This window comes from Canis lupus, chromosome 3 (assembly GCF_048164855.1).
Source record: "Canis lupus baileyi chromosome 3, mCanLup2.hap1, whole genome shotgun sequence".
Taxonomy (NCBI): Eukaryota; Metazoa; Chordata; class Mammalia; order Carnivora; family Canidae; genus Canis; species Canis lupus.
The window spans coordinates 79,423,712-79,439,545 of NC_132840.1; the positions used below are offsets into that span (position 1 = coordinate 79,423,712).

Genomic DNA, 15,834 nt, shown 5'->3' on the forward strand with positions numbered 1-15,834 from the left:
GGGCGGGGCCGTGGGCGGGGCCGTGGGCGGGGCCGTGGGCGGGGCCGTGGGCGGGGCCGTGGGCGGGGCCGGGAGATCTGGCTCCACCCCTCCCAGGACGTTCGGTCGCGAAGCCGTCCGCGGCCGCCGGGCGAGGCCGGGCCTGTCCCCTTCCCGGCCGCCGTAGTTGGGTTCAAAAAAAAAAAAAAAACGGTTACCCAGCAACGAGAAATAACAACCGGAACCATCGGCAACCAGCTCTGCGAGAACGGAGAGGTGAGGCGGTTTTCCCCACTTCCTCTCCAGACCCGAGACCTCGCCCGTCCCCTGGGCCTCTCGCGTTCTCTCGGGATCCCCGACACATTCCGGGATCGCGAGGGCACCCGGGGCGCCGAGGCAGCCTGCGATCCCCGATCCTCGACGTCGCTCGAGGGCCGCGGTCCCCGCTCGGAGCGCCCTCCCCTCCCCAGACCCGTCCAGGGTCTCGCCCTGCCCTGGAGTGATTCGGTACCTCATCTCCCGTGCCCTCGAAAACCGAAAAGCATCCTGCACGCCGTGGGCCTCGTGACACCGTCTCGCCCCTCACCTAGACCCCCACCGGCCGGCGCTCTGTGCGGCATCGGCACCTCCACCGAAAAGGGCCAGGGTGTCGTTTGCACGCTCAGCCGCCCAACCCGCTGCTTGGCAGCTGTCCTCGGTCCAGTCCTGTATTCCAAGACCGGAAGATCAGACCTGGTCAGGACAAAACCGGAAAACACAAGAATCCCCAAATCTCGGAGCCTGGATTTGCAGAATCTTTGATCTTGCCTCCGCCCTCTGAGCCCCTGCTGCCCCTTTCTGGGGGGGTACGTAGGCCTTTCCGGGCATTGTGGGTCACGCTTCGGAAGTGGAAGCAAGGGGCAAGACTAATTAAGTGTTACTCTTCTTCGTTCAACAAATTAGAGTAATTTCTAGAACCAAGATTGGCTCTTACTTCATTTTTTTGAAAATTTAAACCCCCTGAGAGTGTCTTCTTGGTAATTTCTGATGAATTTTTAACAGTACTTCTGAGTTCCTGTGGGATAACAAAAATTACCCTCATCTTTTTAATATGTTTTAAAATATATATTATATTATTATATATTATATATATTTATTCATTATATTATATATTTAATGTATATTAAAATATATATATAAGGGACAGAAATAAAAAGCCTTAGTGTTCTAGTGAAAAAAATCTGCGATTTTTGTAATTTAAAAAATAATGATTAGGCCTAGTAAATGAGTTTGTATTTGTAATATTCTAATTAATGATAGAGAGTCCAAAACTCTGGAAGAAATGATGGACTGGGGTTGTGTTGGAGGGGGGGAGAATGAAAGTTCAGGAAATTTGGGTCTCAGAAATAATTTGCCGTCATAATTGTGATTATATAAGTAAAATCAGACAAGCTTACAGACAATACTCTCTAACGAATCTCTAGGTACAATAGGCAGTTCCTTCCAAGGAGATGTCGATTCCATTCTCCAACACCCACTACCGAATTCCACAAGGATTTGGCAATCTTCTTGAAGGACTGACACGGGAGATTCTGAGGGAGCAACCAGAAAATATACCAGCTTTTGCAGCAGCATATTTTGAAAATCTTCTAGAGAAACGAGAGAGTAAGATTTTTTTAATAGGCTTTTTTTTTTTTCTTAAGTAAGAGACTAAGCATTTGTTTATGGTGAAACTGGGTCAAGACCATTCTCATTCCACAGAAAGCCTTTATGAGGCAAGTAGCTTCAAATAACAGTTCTTGCTATAGAAAACATGTGCCTTTATGATAAGTTTTCTTAAATCACATTATTTCACATTATTGAAGATTACCAGTTGATTACTCAGACCTTCTTTGTCGTGTTTTTCATGGACACACTGGGTGGAAGGGAACCTCAAGAGATCATCCAGCCTATCTCTCCATCTCCCAATAGGCTGTTCCAATGCATGCCAAGCAGCTGACTGCCTAGTCCTCCTGGGAAGAGAGTTTGGTTGTCTTTACATGTTGACTCTTCTTACTTCAAAGTATTATAACTGTTGTAAAAAATAATTCTATGCTCCTTACATTAAATAGATTGGTATTTGCTGGGGTATGTGAAACTGTCTGCAAAAAAGCACAGAGTAATACTGCTTTTAAAACTAAAATTCCAGGGGTGTCTGGGTGGCTCACTCAATTAAGTATCTGACTCTTGATTTTAGGCTCAGGTCTTGGTTTCGGAGTCATGAGTTCAAGCCCCATGTTGGGCTCCATGGGTGTGGAGCCTCCTTAAAAAAAAAAAAAAAAAAAAGAAAAGAAATCCCAGCTTGGGAAGTAATTTATATCCTTTCTCTATTCTTCCAAGGTCCTGTCCTGCCCAGAGACTAAGATTCATGCTAACAGTGACTCTTTGGCTGAAAGCCAAAGAAGTTTCTTCACTTCCAGAAATAAAATTTCCAAATTCGTAGCTTTGAAGTCTCATAACTATCAAAATCTGATCCAGTAGTCAAAATGGGAATTATTACAGCTATGCATCTCTATAAAAAAAAAAAAAAAACCTATTCTTGACTAGAACAAACATTTTGTATGAGCTGTTTCCATCATTACTTTTGACTGCAGTATTCCAACAGAGTGGTAAAAGTGACTAGAAATAACTACAAGTAAGTGAGCATTCGATTTCAAATCATTTTCCAGAAGAAGGAAACCTACCACAAGGCTTGAATTGAAACAACTCCCATACACACTGCACTGCTCCACCATCTTGTCTTCTTTTCTCAACCCCGGCAGAGCTCAGAATCTCTGCCAATTTCCTGAATGTTGCTGGTCTTTTCCATATCCAGTCAGTATGAATATCTGTTGTATAATTTAAAACTTACATGCTACTAAAAAGCGATTAAAAGAACTCAGAGTAAGAGGTGAATTATAATGGGCATTAATTTTGTTATTATAACATTAATTTTACAAACTCATGAGTAAAATGTCTTTAGTCATTTATTTAATTTTAGATCTCAGAAATGTCCCATTACAAAAACATTTGAGTCATTGTTAGTGGATCATGATAATTAAAGCAATTGGTGATTCAGAGTAATAGTCTCAGATTACTAGTCTCTAACTAAAAAACTAGATAAAACTACTTGAAAAAATTTAAAGCACCATACTCAATTCCACTCATGTAAACCAAAGGTGAACTATCCAACTGATGCAAGTATCAGAATGTAGTCTATCCAAAAGGGAAGAAAAAAATCCTCTAGCCTAGTGTCTCTCACAATGCAAGAATTCCCTTCCAGCAGTCTTCATAGGTAATTATTAGTCTTAACTTTGATTTTTCTGACAGAAAACATGTTAGCATTTGATATAAGTGGTATCTCAAATCGTTAGGGAAAAGGTGGGCTTTTATTAAAAAATGTTGAGATAAAGATGGAAAAAAGATAAAATTGAATCTATTCCTTACATCATACACCAGGGTAAGTTCCAAATTGATCAAAGATTTAAATTTTTTTTAGATTTAAATTTTTAAATGAAATCATATAAACAGATAAGGAACATGGATGAATTTCTCTGTAATATAAGAGAGGAAAAAACTTTTCTAGCTAAGTTGCTACAATTACTTAAAAATCCAAAAGCAATTAGGGAAAAAAAGACTGGTAAGATTGGCAACATAAAACTAAAGTTTTACATGGCAAAATCACCATAAGAAAAGTGAAACTACTTACAAATGCTAAACTGAAGAAAAACATTTGCAATTTATAACCCAACAGGTTAATAAACCTAATAAAGTTTTGTGAAGATACGGAAGAAAAAACAATGACCTTTTATAAAACGATGGTCAAGAGATATGAGCAAACCACACAAAAAATGCGAATTGCCCTTAACATGTGGGAACACACTGAAACTAACCCATTACAACATAAGCCAGATCAAAACTACACTGGGATACATACCACTACCAACTCCCCCCATCAGACTGGCAAAAAAGCCAAAGTTTGCCAATTTATTCTAGACAAAGCTAGAGGGGAAATAAACAGTCATACACATTGCTGGAGGAGATATAAAATGATATAACCCCAAAGAAGAGAATTTGACCGAGAAGCTCCACTTCTTCCCTTTTCATTGCATCGTTTTTTGAGGAAACAATCGAAACATCCATCATAGGGAATTTGTTGAATAAACTAGAGGACATCCATACAATGGAATTAATTATATATAACTACTTAAAAAAGAGAATGAGAAAGATCTCTATATGTTGCTATAGAGTGATCTTGAGGATATGTTAAGTGAAAAAAGTAAGGTGGAAAAAAAGTGTTTAGTATACTACCAATTACCTAACAAAGGGATGTTGATACGAATATATAACTATTCATTTATATTTTCAATGAAAGACTAAGTCTTTTAAAAGTCTACATTTACCTCTGGAGGAAAAGTAACAGAGTGGAGGGAACAGTATAGAAGCTAGAAAGCTGGACTTCTCTGAATATATCTTGAATTCAAAATCACAAATGTTCAACATAGTTTAAAGTAGAAAGAAATTTTTAAAAATTTTAAGCAATCTCTAAAGTTTGGAAGTGAAGTGAAACAAAGGAGCCTAACTAGTATTAAAAATGGGTAGATATAACCACACAGAAAAATTATTTCAAGTGACTTTATAATACATACAGTAATGTGTACATCTCTGGTGGATATACCCTAAAAACAAAATGAAGTAAAAAAAAAAGTCTTAAATTGTTTTCAGTAATCATTGTTAATAATATTATAGTATAATTACAGTTTTTATTCACTGTAGGACATAGCAAACAAGTAACTATCCTACTGTTATTAGAATAAGATTTTTAGTATAAGAAAAATGACATATAGATATAAAAATAAAATAAGTTAGTAAAATCCTATAATCCTAAATTTGAACAGAAAAATATCAGTGTGACCTCAATGATATATTTTCTCTTCAAAAATGAAAGAGATGTTCTCTAGCTGTATACATTTTTTAAAAGGCTACAAAACAATGACCAACCCAGTACCAATGAGCACCCAGCCTCTAGAGTGTGACATCTAGCTACCATTTCCCACAGACCAAGGCTTCTAGACTAGCTAATTCCGTGATTTGGTCAGCAAATATGCAAGTTGAGCCTGAACATCTTGCCATACCAGAAAAAAAGGAAACTATCAGTGATTACTAGAGTTGTTTCCAAAGGACTCAGGAACACCTGAATACCTGAATGAGTTCACACTGACCAATTTTGGACAGTGAGAGCATCAATAAGAATAATAAATGCAGTGGATTGAAGTTGACCCAATTTCTTAACTATTTAAAACAAATAAAACTTCCTTAAGAGGAGGATCCTAAGGAACCAACTGATTATTCTGAAAACTGGTCAATAAGGGGGAAGCATCAAAACTTTAACCTACCTTTTCTGGATGAACTGTGTGTCAGCTAACAGTTAGCTGTTGATATGGGAAAGTTTTTCTTTACTGATTACTCCAGAAATAAATAATGATCAAATAAGAACATTGCCATTTTGCAATCCCTAAAGAAATGATCTAAGCAATCATCACCAATGGACCATTAAAGATTATAAAAAGAGAGACAACCAGATATTATGTGTATCCTGACAAAATTACACTGCATTATCTCTAAAGTATTCTTGCTAAATAAATAAATAAATCCTGAATCAGCTACAGGAAATTCAAAAGCAAAGGAACTTGTTAAAAGTCATAATGAGAATGGAATCAGAAATATCTAAACTGTGGAAAACTCCAAAGGAAAAATGATCCAATTTCCTCAACAAAAACATTGCAAGGAAAAAATATGTGGGCTGGGAGATTGGTGAAAATCTCTTCCAATTAAAAGAGATGTAAAAGGCATAATGAAAGGCCGTGTGGGCCCATTGTTTGGGTTCTGTTTGAACAAATCAACAGTAAAAAAATCAACAAAAAATATACTAGGCAACATGGAGAAATTTGGATAGCTAATATTAAGGCATTATTGTTAGTATTTAGATGTGATCATGATATTGTGGCTTTATATCTTAGAGATGCACACTGAAATAAACATTTATAGATAAAACAATAGGATGCCCGGAACTGGCTTGAAAATAAGCACAAGAAAGGGTGGGAAATTGAGTGAAGTTACAGATAAAATAAGATAAATCCTGAGTTTGTAATTGTTGAATCTGAGTAATATACACGTTATATTATTCTCTCTACTTTTGAAGTTTGAAATTGTTCATAGGGGATCCCTGGGTGGCGCAGCAGTTTGGTGCCTGCCTTTGGCCCAGGGCGCGATCCTGGAGACCCGGGATCAAATCCCACGTCGGGCTCCCGGTGCATGGAGCTTGCTTCTCCCTCTGCCTGTGTCTCTGCCTCTCTCTCTCTCTCTCTCTCTCTCTCTGTGACTATCATAAATAATTTTTTAAAAAATGAAATTGTTCATAATGGGGACATCTGGGTAGCTCAGTCGGTTGGGCGTCTGCCTTCAGCTCAGGTCATGATCCTAGGGTCCTAGGAATGGGCCCTGGGATTGGGCTCCATGTCATTGGCTCCCTGCTCAGCAGGAAGCTGGAAGCCTGCTTCTCCCTCTCCCTCTGCCACTCCCCTAATTTGTACTCTCTGGCTCTGTCAGATGAATAAAATCTTTAAAAAAAAAAAAAAGAAATTGTTCATAATGAAAAGTTCAAAAAATCAGCTTAAATATAAATATTTCTTCCTGTCTTTGTTTACTGACTACATAATATGCTTCATTTTTATTTTTTTAAAGATTTTATTTATTTGACAGAGAGAGAGCACAAGCAGGAGGAGGAGCATCATATATTGTTATCACTGGTTATGTTTACAGTGTTAAGCTATGTACATAATAAGATTTTCCTTTTTTTAAGATTTTATTTATTCAAGAGAGACACAGAAACAGAGACAGAGACATAGGCAGAGGGAGAAGCAGGCTCCCTGCAGGGAGCCATATATGGAACTCGATCCCAGGACTCCAAGATCACGCCCTGAGCCACAGGCAGACACTCAACCACTGAGCCACCCAGGTGTCCCCATAGTAAGATTTTCAACTAGCAATAAAGAACTTCCAGCTTGGGCAGCCTCGGTGGCTCAGCGGTTTAGCGCTGCCTGCAGCCCAGGGCGTGATCTTGGAGACCCTGGATCGAGTCCTACGTCAGGCTCTCTGTATGATGCCTGCTTCTCCCTCTGCCTGTGTCTCTGCCTCTCTCTGTCTCTATGAATAAATAAAAAAATAAAATCTTTAAAAAAAAAAAAAAGCCCTGTAGTTTGAAAAAAAGATCTTGTGTTACTAATCTGGATTTACTTTAATGAACTCAAAATAAGTCTGAAATTATTATATTTTTATTATTTAGAAACCAACTTTGATCCAGCAGAATGGGGGGCTAAGGTAGACGACCGCTTCTATAACAACCATGCATTCAAGGTATGGTCCTATGAAACTCGTGGATTTGGTTATTTCTTCTCCTTGTCTCCAAAACAGATAATAGCAGAATCTCCCCAGAATCACGATCATGAAAGGCATATATATCTTATTAAACCTTTTCAGTTGTGCTGTTCTTTCTGACGAGAATTTTTTTTCTAAAGTATCTGAATTGTGAAAAAAAATAAAGTATCTGAATTGTGAACAGATATTTAGCTGAAATTGAAAGGTGATCAACAGAAAGAATGTACTTGAAAAGTTACAGAATAACTACTATAATTTATTCTTCAAATTGTATTGGGTATCACGATGGTTAGCAATAGCGGATCCTCAATAAATATTTGTTGAATTAACAAATGACATTTCATAAAATAAAACACCATTTATCTAGTTGTTTCATCATCATTGACATCATGGTGGAGTTTCTTCTACAAAACTAATGTGTTCAAAGACTGAACCTGCCTTCTCTTTAGCAACATTCTCTGAACCAGCCTTTCTCAACCAAGGTTCCCCAAAATAATTAAGCCCTAAGCCAAAGGCACTCATTGCATGTAAAGAATCAATGTCTTTCCTTTGTATCCAGGATGATTCTAGTTATGTACCATCCTTGATAGAATAGTCCCTCAAAACATTCTGTGTTCTGTGGTCCAGAAGAGGAACACTGGATGATAAGGGCTATGTGTGACCCTTTGTGATTGGCATCAACTAACTGGGAACTTGATGGAAATTCTGTCTCAGGCTCTACTCCAGATCTGCCAAGTCAGAAACTGAACTTTAACAAGCTCCCCAAAGTAATTTGTAGGTACATTGGTGTCTGAGAAGCACTCTTCTAGACAACTGAGATAATACATTAGCCACAAATCTCCGCCAGATATTAGAATTAAAAGGAATTAACCAAGTTCAGGTTTTGATGGTGTTCCGCAGTAGAACTGGGGAATTTCCAGGGGAAATACCTGTCACTTTTTCCATGAGTTCAAAAGTGAAGTTCCATCCATTTGTGCCTGCCAGATAATGGGAGTGTTGAGTTTGTTTCCACTTAACTTAATTCTCTGTGTTCATGTTTTATTTCAATCAAAAGAATAGTGTCAAAAAGCTTTAAGTCTTTGTGTCACATAGCAATTTTAGGGTGTTTTTTTCCATCTCTTTTGAATTCTAAAGGCTTTACTTAATTAGCTTATATGTCTTCAAATTTCTGTTTTATGGATTCAAGAAACTCTTCTCATAGGTTGTGAATTAGCAATGCCTCTATTTTGGTGAAAGTTTTCAATAACCATGTCAAAATAGGCATAGCTGATATCCCTTTTTTTTTTATTTAAATGGCTCCCCATAGCACAATTTACTTCTTTGATATGATTTTTAACCTTCAAACTTCATTAAAAAGTCCACTTGATCTCACATCATGGGGCACAATGGCACATATTTTGTTCTTATTTTAAAAACTAGCAGCACTTCTTTTTTACACTTTGTTCAAGATTCATTACAGCATCTTAACAACTTTAGTATAAGACAATAGCTTTGTTTTCATATAAAAACAATGCTGCACACATTCCAAAAGCAAAAATGTCAAACATTTTTCACCAATTGTTTGGTCATATTTGTTTATGCATATTCCCTTGAGAGTTTTAATTTATTTCTTTTTTTTCCAACCTAGTTTCTTTTTTTTTTTTAATCAGCATGTACTTAATTCCTACTACTTCTCAATAACATACAGAAATATTTAGTGACTTTCAGCAGTTTGATGCAAGACTTTACTGTTTTGGAATATTGCCTGTTTGACGCTCTCACCCCTCTTCCAGGAGCAAGAATCACCTGAGAATTGTGAGTCAGAAAAAGAAAAATCTCCCCCATCTGTGAAAGAGGATGAGACACCAGTCACAGCCTTTGTAAGTTATATTTTCCATATATTATTAGATTCCTAAAAAGAATCATATCCCTCAAATTAAAATTATACTCCAAATATGAATCTAGTCTATTATCCATATTGCTAAAATAATCACTTTGCTCTCTAGATAACTGGCATCAGTGATAAACTCACTGGTAGATCATTTGTAACTATGCCTATTATGAAGGAAAACTCCTTCTTGCCCTTAAAAATAAAATCTTATTTTCCAAGATTGGCAATAGGTGGGAGAATCTCAGTCTTCATCCTTCAGATTCACTTTCCACTCTGAGAATTTTTCACTAATCGATGCTCTCACCACCACACAGTGGCAAGGGTCAGAGATGACAAAAGGAAACTCGCAGAGAATCACATACCACCAAACAGAATGGCTTTCCGCAATGTGTAAAGGTCTTACTCACCTTCCATGCACTGCTGTCTACAAAATAACTTCCTGGGGATCCCTGGGTGGCTCAGCGGTTTAGCGCCTGCCTTTGGCCCAGGGCGTGATCCTGGAGTCCTGGGATCAAGTCCCACATCGGGCTCCCCGCATGGAGCCTGCCTCTCCCTCTGCCTGTGTCTCTGCCTCTCTCTCTGTCTCTGTCTCTCTGTGTCTGTCTCTCATGAATAAATAAATAAAATCTTTTAAAAAAATGACTTCCTGCCTGATAGCCTACATCTAAGCAGTAAAGACCTGACCTGAGTAGGGTCCACCTTCAAAGATACCTATTTTCAGTAGTGTGCTAGAGCCAGCTCTCAAGAGACAACTGTGCACATCTCTATACAACCCATGATCAGTAATGTCTACTTTACCAAAAATCAGCCATGGTAGGAGTATGAAGATCATGGCCAATACTACAAATCAAACTTTTTTTTTTTTGGAGAGTCCATATATAAACATTTACTAGCATATCACTGCCTATATTATGCATAGTCCAGACTCAGAGAACCAAGCCTAGTGGGAAAGAGCTCACTCTCTACAATGTTGAAGACCAAATTTCTGAGTTCCTTTTCATGCCTTAATGTCCCAGTTAGTCACCCGTTAACTGACACCCAAAGCAGACATACCTTACCTCCTACCCAGCTAGGGGCATAACTTTTCCCTATAACCTTTATAAATGATGCCAGAATTATATCAATACAACCCAATCAGCCTAACATTGCCATTTGCCAGTGTCATTTCCTTACATCTTTACTAGTTGCCCTTACCCATTCATGAATCTGAGTTGAGATTTTATTGATTTCCAACTCCACTGTAATGCATTTGCTCATACTGAGGCATCATCTCAGAGGATTTAATACCATCCTGTTGGTATTTAAAAGTTTGAGAGCTAGATTTGCTTCATTGTTTTTTTTTTAATGGGGTGAGTGTATAAATAACCCAAGGGTCCTTCAACAGGAGACTGAGTAAATTAATCAAGTTGCATTAGTACAATGTAATATAATAGTGGAAGAATGGGCAGCATTACATACTGAATAGTAATATAGAAAAGAGAACCAAGATACATAGTTATATGGAAAAAATAGTTGTGAACATTGTAATTAGCATGATCTGATTTTTAAGATAAAAAGGCATGTATATACCCATATGAATACTTTGTATACAGAGAAACTTTGGAAGGATATATATATATACTCACCCCATAATAATGGTTACATCTTAGGAGTAGGATTAGGAAAATGGGAGAAAACTCACTACCAGGAACATTTATGTTTTTAAATGTACATGTACTACTGTTATAATTTAAAATGATATATTAAAAGCTATGTATCTATTGAATTAGACACTTAGAACCTGTGTGTTTCACTGTCTATATTTTGGTAAATTATATATAAATTTTATTTTTTTAAGATTTTATTTATTTATTTGAGAGAGAACAAGAGAGAGTGGCAGGAGGAGCAGAGACAGGGACAGGCAGATTCTATGCTGAGTGTGGAGCCTGACACAGGGCTCGATCCCACGACCTGAGCTGAAATCAAGAGTCAGACTCTCAACCAACTGAGCAATCTAGACACCTCTACACCTAAATTAAAAAAAAAAGAAGAAGCTATATAAAGAAGTTCAGCCAACCATGTTAAAACTGACACCATTGGGGGCACCTGGGTGGCTCAGTTGCTCAAGCGCCTGCCTTCAGCTCAGGTCATGATCCTGAATTGCCCGGATGGATCCCTGTGTGGTTGGGCTCCCTGCCCAGTGGGGAGTCTGCTTCTCCCTCTCTCTTTGCCCCTCCCCCTGCTCTACTGTCTCTGTCTCTCTCTCTGTCTCTCAGCTAATCAAATCAATTTTTTTTTTTAAAAAAAAAAACCTGATCTTATTGGACTAAAAGGATTTCTCTTTGGCAGTCCACTTTAAATATATGATTTTGCTTAGCTAATCATTGAAAAATTAAGACATTAATTTCATATAATCATGATTATTTTGAAACAGCACATTTACTATTCTTGACATTTTTACCATGCCTCAAGGATTCTTACTTAGTTTCAAAAAAAAATGTTATTGCTCAGGAAACTGTTAAATAGGAGCTATTTTGAGGGGGAAGTTGGCACTGATCGTTTATTGCAGAGACATATTAAAGAATGAGAAAACAAAATGCCTGCTATTTTGGCACTCATCGTTTAGTATATATACAACGTGACAGTGTATAAAATTCCCTTAAGAAGCAAGAGATCTCAATTGTTACATCCCTAAACTGGTTAAATTTATGCATTTATTTTCATGGCATCAAAATACTGGATATTTAAGAAGCGTCTTACTTTTTTCTCCTTTCCATGAAGGAATCTTCTGAAGAAGAAAAACAAAGAGAGGAGGATGCTGCTCTCAAAATCCAAGCAGCCTTCCGGGGACACTTAGCCAGAGAGGAGGTGAAGAAAATGAAGTCAGGTGATGCTGAAGGAGAGAAAAGAGAGGGAAATGAGTGAGAAGACTGGTTTTACTCCCCCGCTCCCCAGAAAAACATGAAAAAATCATCCAGATCCATCAGCCTCGCTGTGATTGTTGTTTTTTTCTTAGTAAGGGAGATGTGATGTAGTGAAATAACATTTGTTGCTGTTGTGAAAATCTGTCATGAGCATTTGTTTAATAAACATGCCATTGAACACATGCCTCTTAAAGATTTCTCTGAGATCATGAGTCTTATTTATACTTCTCCCAAGTCTCTGTATAAAGACCCCTGGATTTAAAGCTGTAAAACTGGCATGTCTGAGTTTTCAGGGCTCTCAGTGGTTATGTGGTCTAACCATTATCTAACGAATAAATTCTCTATCACATGCCTGAAAACTAGTCCTTCAGCTCCTGGTTCACGCCCGGGTAGAGAATTTTACTGCTTCTCAAGCATAGTCCATTTAGTTTTTGAATAATTCAAATTATTAAAAAGATAAGCTGAATCAAAAACCTGCTTCCCTGTAAGTTTCAACCATATGTTTTCATTTGTCATGCAGGCATGCAATCATTTATTGAAAAATGTATTGAGCCCAAAACATGTGCTGGGATTTAGTAGTGAATATCTGTTCCTACACCCAGCTGATGTTTTTTTTATTGTCATGCTCTCCAAAACCACACAGAATAAGATGAATACATATTTGAAAAAAACAAAAATCATCATAACATCATAAATATTCTTCCTCAACTAAAACTTCCCAAGTTTTTCTCAATGCACAAATGGTAAATACCTGTATCATAAACTCAAAAGGCCTTACATCTTTTTTTTTTCAGTGAATCATTCAAGCCACCCCCCTCCCCGAGTGCTTTATTTTTAGAAAGTTTGGTCTCTCCTTTTTAGACCTTCTCACCCTTGAATATCTAAGAAACTGTGGGGTTCATGTCTTAGACCAAAAGAAGCAGTTCCTTTCCCAAAACAAAATAGAGAAGAAGTGGAATCTTGTTTAACTAATGCTGTTAACCTTCTACCATGATGATGCAGCATCGTGGTAATGTCCTGGCTGGTTCGGATTCCTGTCTGCACACCTTGGATGTCCAAGCTTTGGTTCTAACATTACACATCTCTCAGCTCACAGTCATACAACCATTGTTCCCCCAAAGCTCAGTAACATTCCTGGCTCTGTCTTAAGGAGCTTCTAAAACCAGCCACATGTTATGCATAACAAGTGTCCTCCCGCAAACACTTAGATCCTTGTCTTAAGCTCAGACATTCTCTTTCTGCAAAGCAGTTTTATTTCAGGTGCCCCATTTCCCCCCATTCCCATCCCTGAGCCTTTTTCAGGCTCTACAACAGAAGTTCACCCAAGTGATCTTATCCACTCAAATCAGATGACTTATGCCAGCAATTTCAAGGTTGTGGCATTCATTCTCCAATCTCTACTCACCTCCGGACAGCTATCCCCCCTTCCAAGGTCTTACTGCCACTAGGGAGCTACATGCTGGCTAAACACAAGTCTCTAATATCCACTGGACTTTCTCTTCCCATCCTTAACCCCCTCTCCCAGGCTTAGAGAGGAAAAAAAATAATCAACTCTCCTCCAGCTTTCCAGCTGCTCATCCCCCTATTCCATTTAAAGCACCAGCCTCCAATCCATTTGCTCCTCAAACGAAGCCATCCTGCTTGGGGGATTATGAAGAGGACCCAGAATTAATACAAAGACTTAGCTTCTCTGTCCTAGAGAGAAGACTAGAAAAGGAAAAGGAGATTTTTTCCCCTAGTGAGTACATAGCAAGAAAAAAAGAAAAAAGATACCTTTTAACTTTTTAATAATTCTGTTATGCATATAAAGTGATTAATGCTGTGCTTTCCACATAGTACACACATACACAAATCTAGCAGTTGACATTTTTGGTGAAGAAAGAGAAATGAGTAAGGAAGAATGGATATCATAACAACACATATTAATAACATTTTACTATCAATTAATTGGTTTTCCTCATCTCCCTACCTGATTGTTCTCAGTCTCTTTGCTGGTAACTTCAGCTCCCCAACCATGAAACTCTAAAGTACTCCCAACTTGTCACTGGACCATTTTTCAAGTGATCACACTTGTTGATTTTATCAAGTGTCATGGCTTTAGAAGCTGTATACAGACTACTCTCAGATGTATACCTGTATACATTGGGCCTTTCTCCAACTCCAGACATATATTCAATGACCAGCTTAACCTCCCTATTTGGATGTCTATAGGCAACTCAAACTTAGCACATCTAATACTACTATTAATGCTCCTGACAACTGCTCTGCAGTTTTTCCCATCTCAGAAAATGACCATTCCATTCTCCTGTTTGCTCAAGCCAAAAATCTAGAATTCATCCTCAACCCTTCTCTTTCTTTAATACTCCATTAATAATCCATCAGCTAAACCTATGGATTCTATCTATAAAATATACCCAGAATTTGATCACTTCTACTGTGACTACCCTGGTCCTAGTTCCCATTCTCTCTCTCATGGATCATTGCAACGTTCTCCTTATTACTCAGTCATTACCACATTAATGCCACATAATCCATCCCAAAGTCAAAGATTTAAAACCATTACTTTTTTTCTCATTTAGTCTGTGGATCAGTAGTACTTTAGCTGAGGTAGGCTGGACTCCAGACTCGAAATTAAGTTCAGAATCGCTGTAAGCTGAAGGTTTGTGGGTTGACTGGGGAAGGTTTCCTTCAGGCTGTGAGAGCAGAGGTCCACTGTAGTACCTTCTGCTTCATGTGTCTATTCAGAGCCAATGCTGAAAATACTACCCAAGACATGCTTTTCTCATGGTAGTCATATAAGCATAAACAGGAAAAGCCAACATAGAAGAATATTTTAAGATTTTGCCCATATGACTTCTCCTGACATCCATTGACCAAAGGAAATCACTTGACCAAGCCCAAAGTCAAGAAATGAGAAAATACACTGCTTACCATGAAACTATAGCAAAGTCATGTGTGCATAATAGTACTACAAGGGGTAGTGAAGAATTGTGAAGAACCAATAATTCAATCTACCACAGTCTGTTCTTTTGGTTGTAATTATTCACATCCCTTTCACATGCAAAATAATTCACTCCTATCCCAAGACCTCTAAAAGATCCATCAAATCCTTGAAAACCCGGATCTATATCAGGTCCAGATATGGCTATTCTTGAGCCTATGAATTTAAAAAGCAAGTATCTTCTTCTTATACACCCTACATGCAACAAATGATGAGCAGGGATAATATAACCACAAAAAAAAAAAATACTCTCATTCAAGAAAGAAAATAATGGAAGCAAAGAGGAATCACTGGCCCATAAAAATTATGAAATCCCACCAAGTGAAGATTGTCAGGTTCCTCTATTTGAGAAAAGGGAATAATGTTTCATGATTAGGCACAGGTTCTGATCTCTAAAAATCACTTTCCAGTCTATTCACCATAACTCTTGGTTCTTCAGTATGGAAAATTATTCTTTTTCCATCATCTCCCTTCGTCACTTGGAAAGGGCATTAGCAAATATGTCTTTCTTGGTGGATAAGTGGATTTCTCAACCTGATCCCTGCCTGTAGAAAACTGAGAGCCCAAATTTCTGTTCACATCTTGCACACCTTTAGTCTCTTTTAGTTGTTAGGAATGCTTTTGCCAATAGACTTTTCTTAAAAACT

General features: G+C 38.0%; 2 protein-coding genes across 4 annotated transcripts in view; one reads left to right on the forward strand and one right to left on the reverse strand.

The window, feature by feature from the left end:
• SIAE (sialic acid acetylesterase) overlaps window positions 1–12,266 on the reverse strand; it is a 51,152-nt gene extending 38,886 nt beyond the window's left edge. The window contains exon 1 of one of the 2 annotated variants that reach the window (XM_072822483.1): window positions 12,023–12,266. The gene's annotated coding sequence lies outside the window, so the exon portion shown is untranslated. Of the gene's footprint in view, window positions 1–490; window positions 695–12,022 lie in introns of those variants that run through there. The other variant, XM_072822484.1, reaches the window with a different exon arrangement.
• On the forward strand, window positions 100–12,379 carry SPA17 (sperm autoantigenic protein 17). 2 transcript variants are annotated; one of them, XM_072822491.1, is made up of 5 exons: window positions 100–255; window positions 1,443–1,623; window positions 7,322–7,392; window positions 9,186–9,272; window positions 12,044–12,379. In XM_072822491.1, exons 2-5 carry the CDS (start codon window positions 1,470–1,472, stop codon window positions 12,185–12,187), a joined length of 456 nt encoding a protein of 151 aa, XP_072678592.1. In that variant the 5' UTR covers window positions 100–255; window positions 1,443–1,469; the 3' UTR covers window positions 12,188–12,379. The 2 variants fall into 2 exon arrangements, with proteins under 2 accessions (XP_072678592.1, XP_072678593.1); XM_072822492.1 differs by lacking the exon at window positions 100–255 and adding an exon at window positions 654–824.
• The last annotated feature ends 3,455 nt before the right edge of the window (window positions 12,380–15,834 follow it).

Bases quoted from the DNA above. Each gene is read 5' to 3' on its own strand.
- SPA17 (XM_072822491.1), top strand. From the start codon at position 1,470: ATGTCGATTCCATTCTCCAACACCCACTACCGAATTCCACAAGGATTT. The intron at 1,624-7,321 runs GTAAGATTTTTT...TTTATTATTTAG, and splicing joins TCTTCTAGAGAAACGAGAGA to AAACCAACTTTGATCCAGCA. The intron at 7,393-9,185 runs GTATGGTCCTAT...CCCCTCTTCCAG, and splicing joins ATAACAACCATGCATTCAAG to GAGCAAGAATCACCTGAGAA.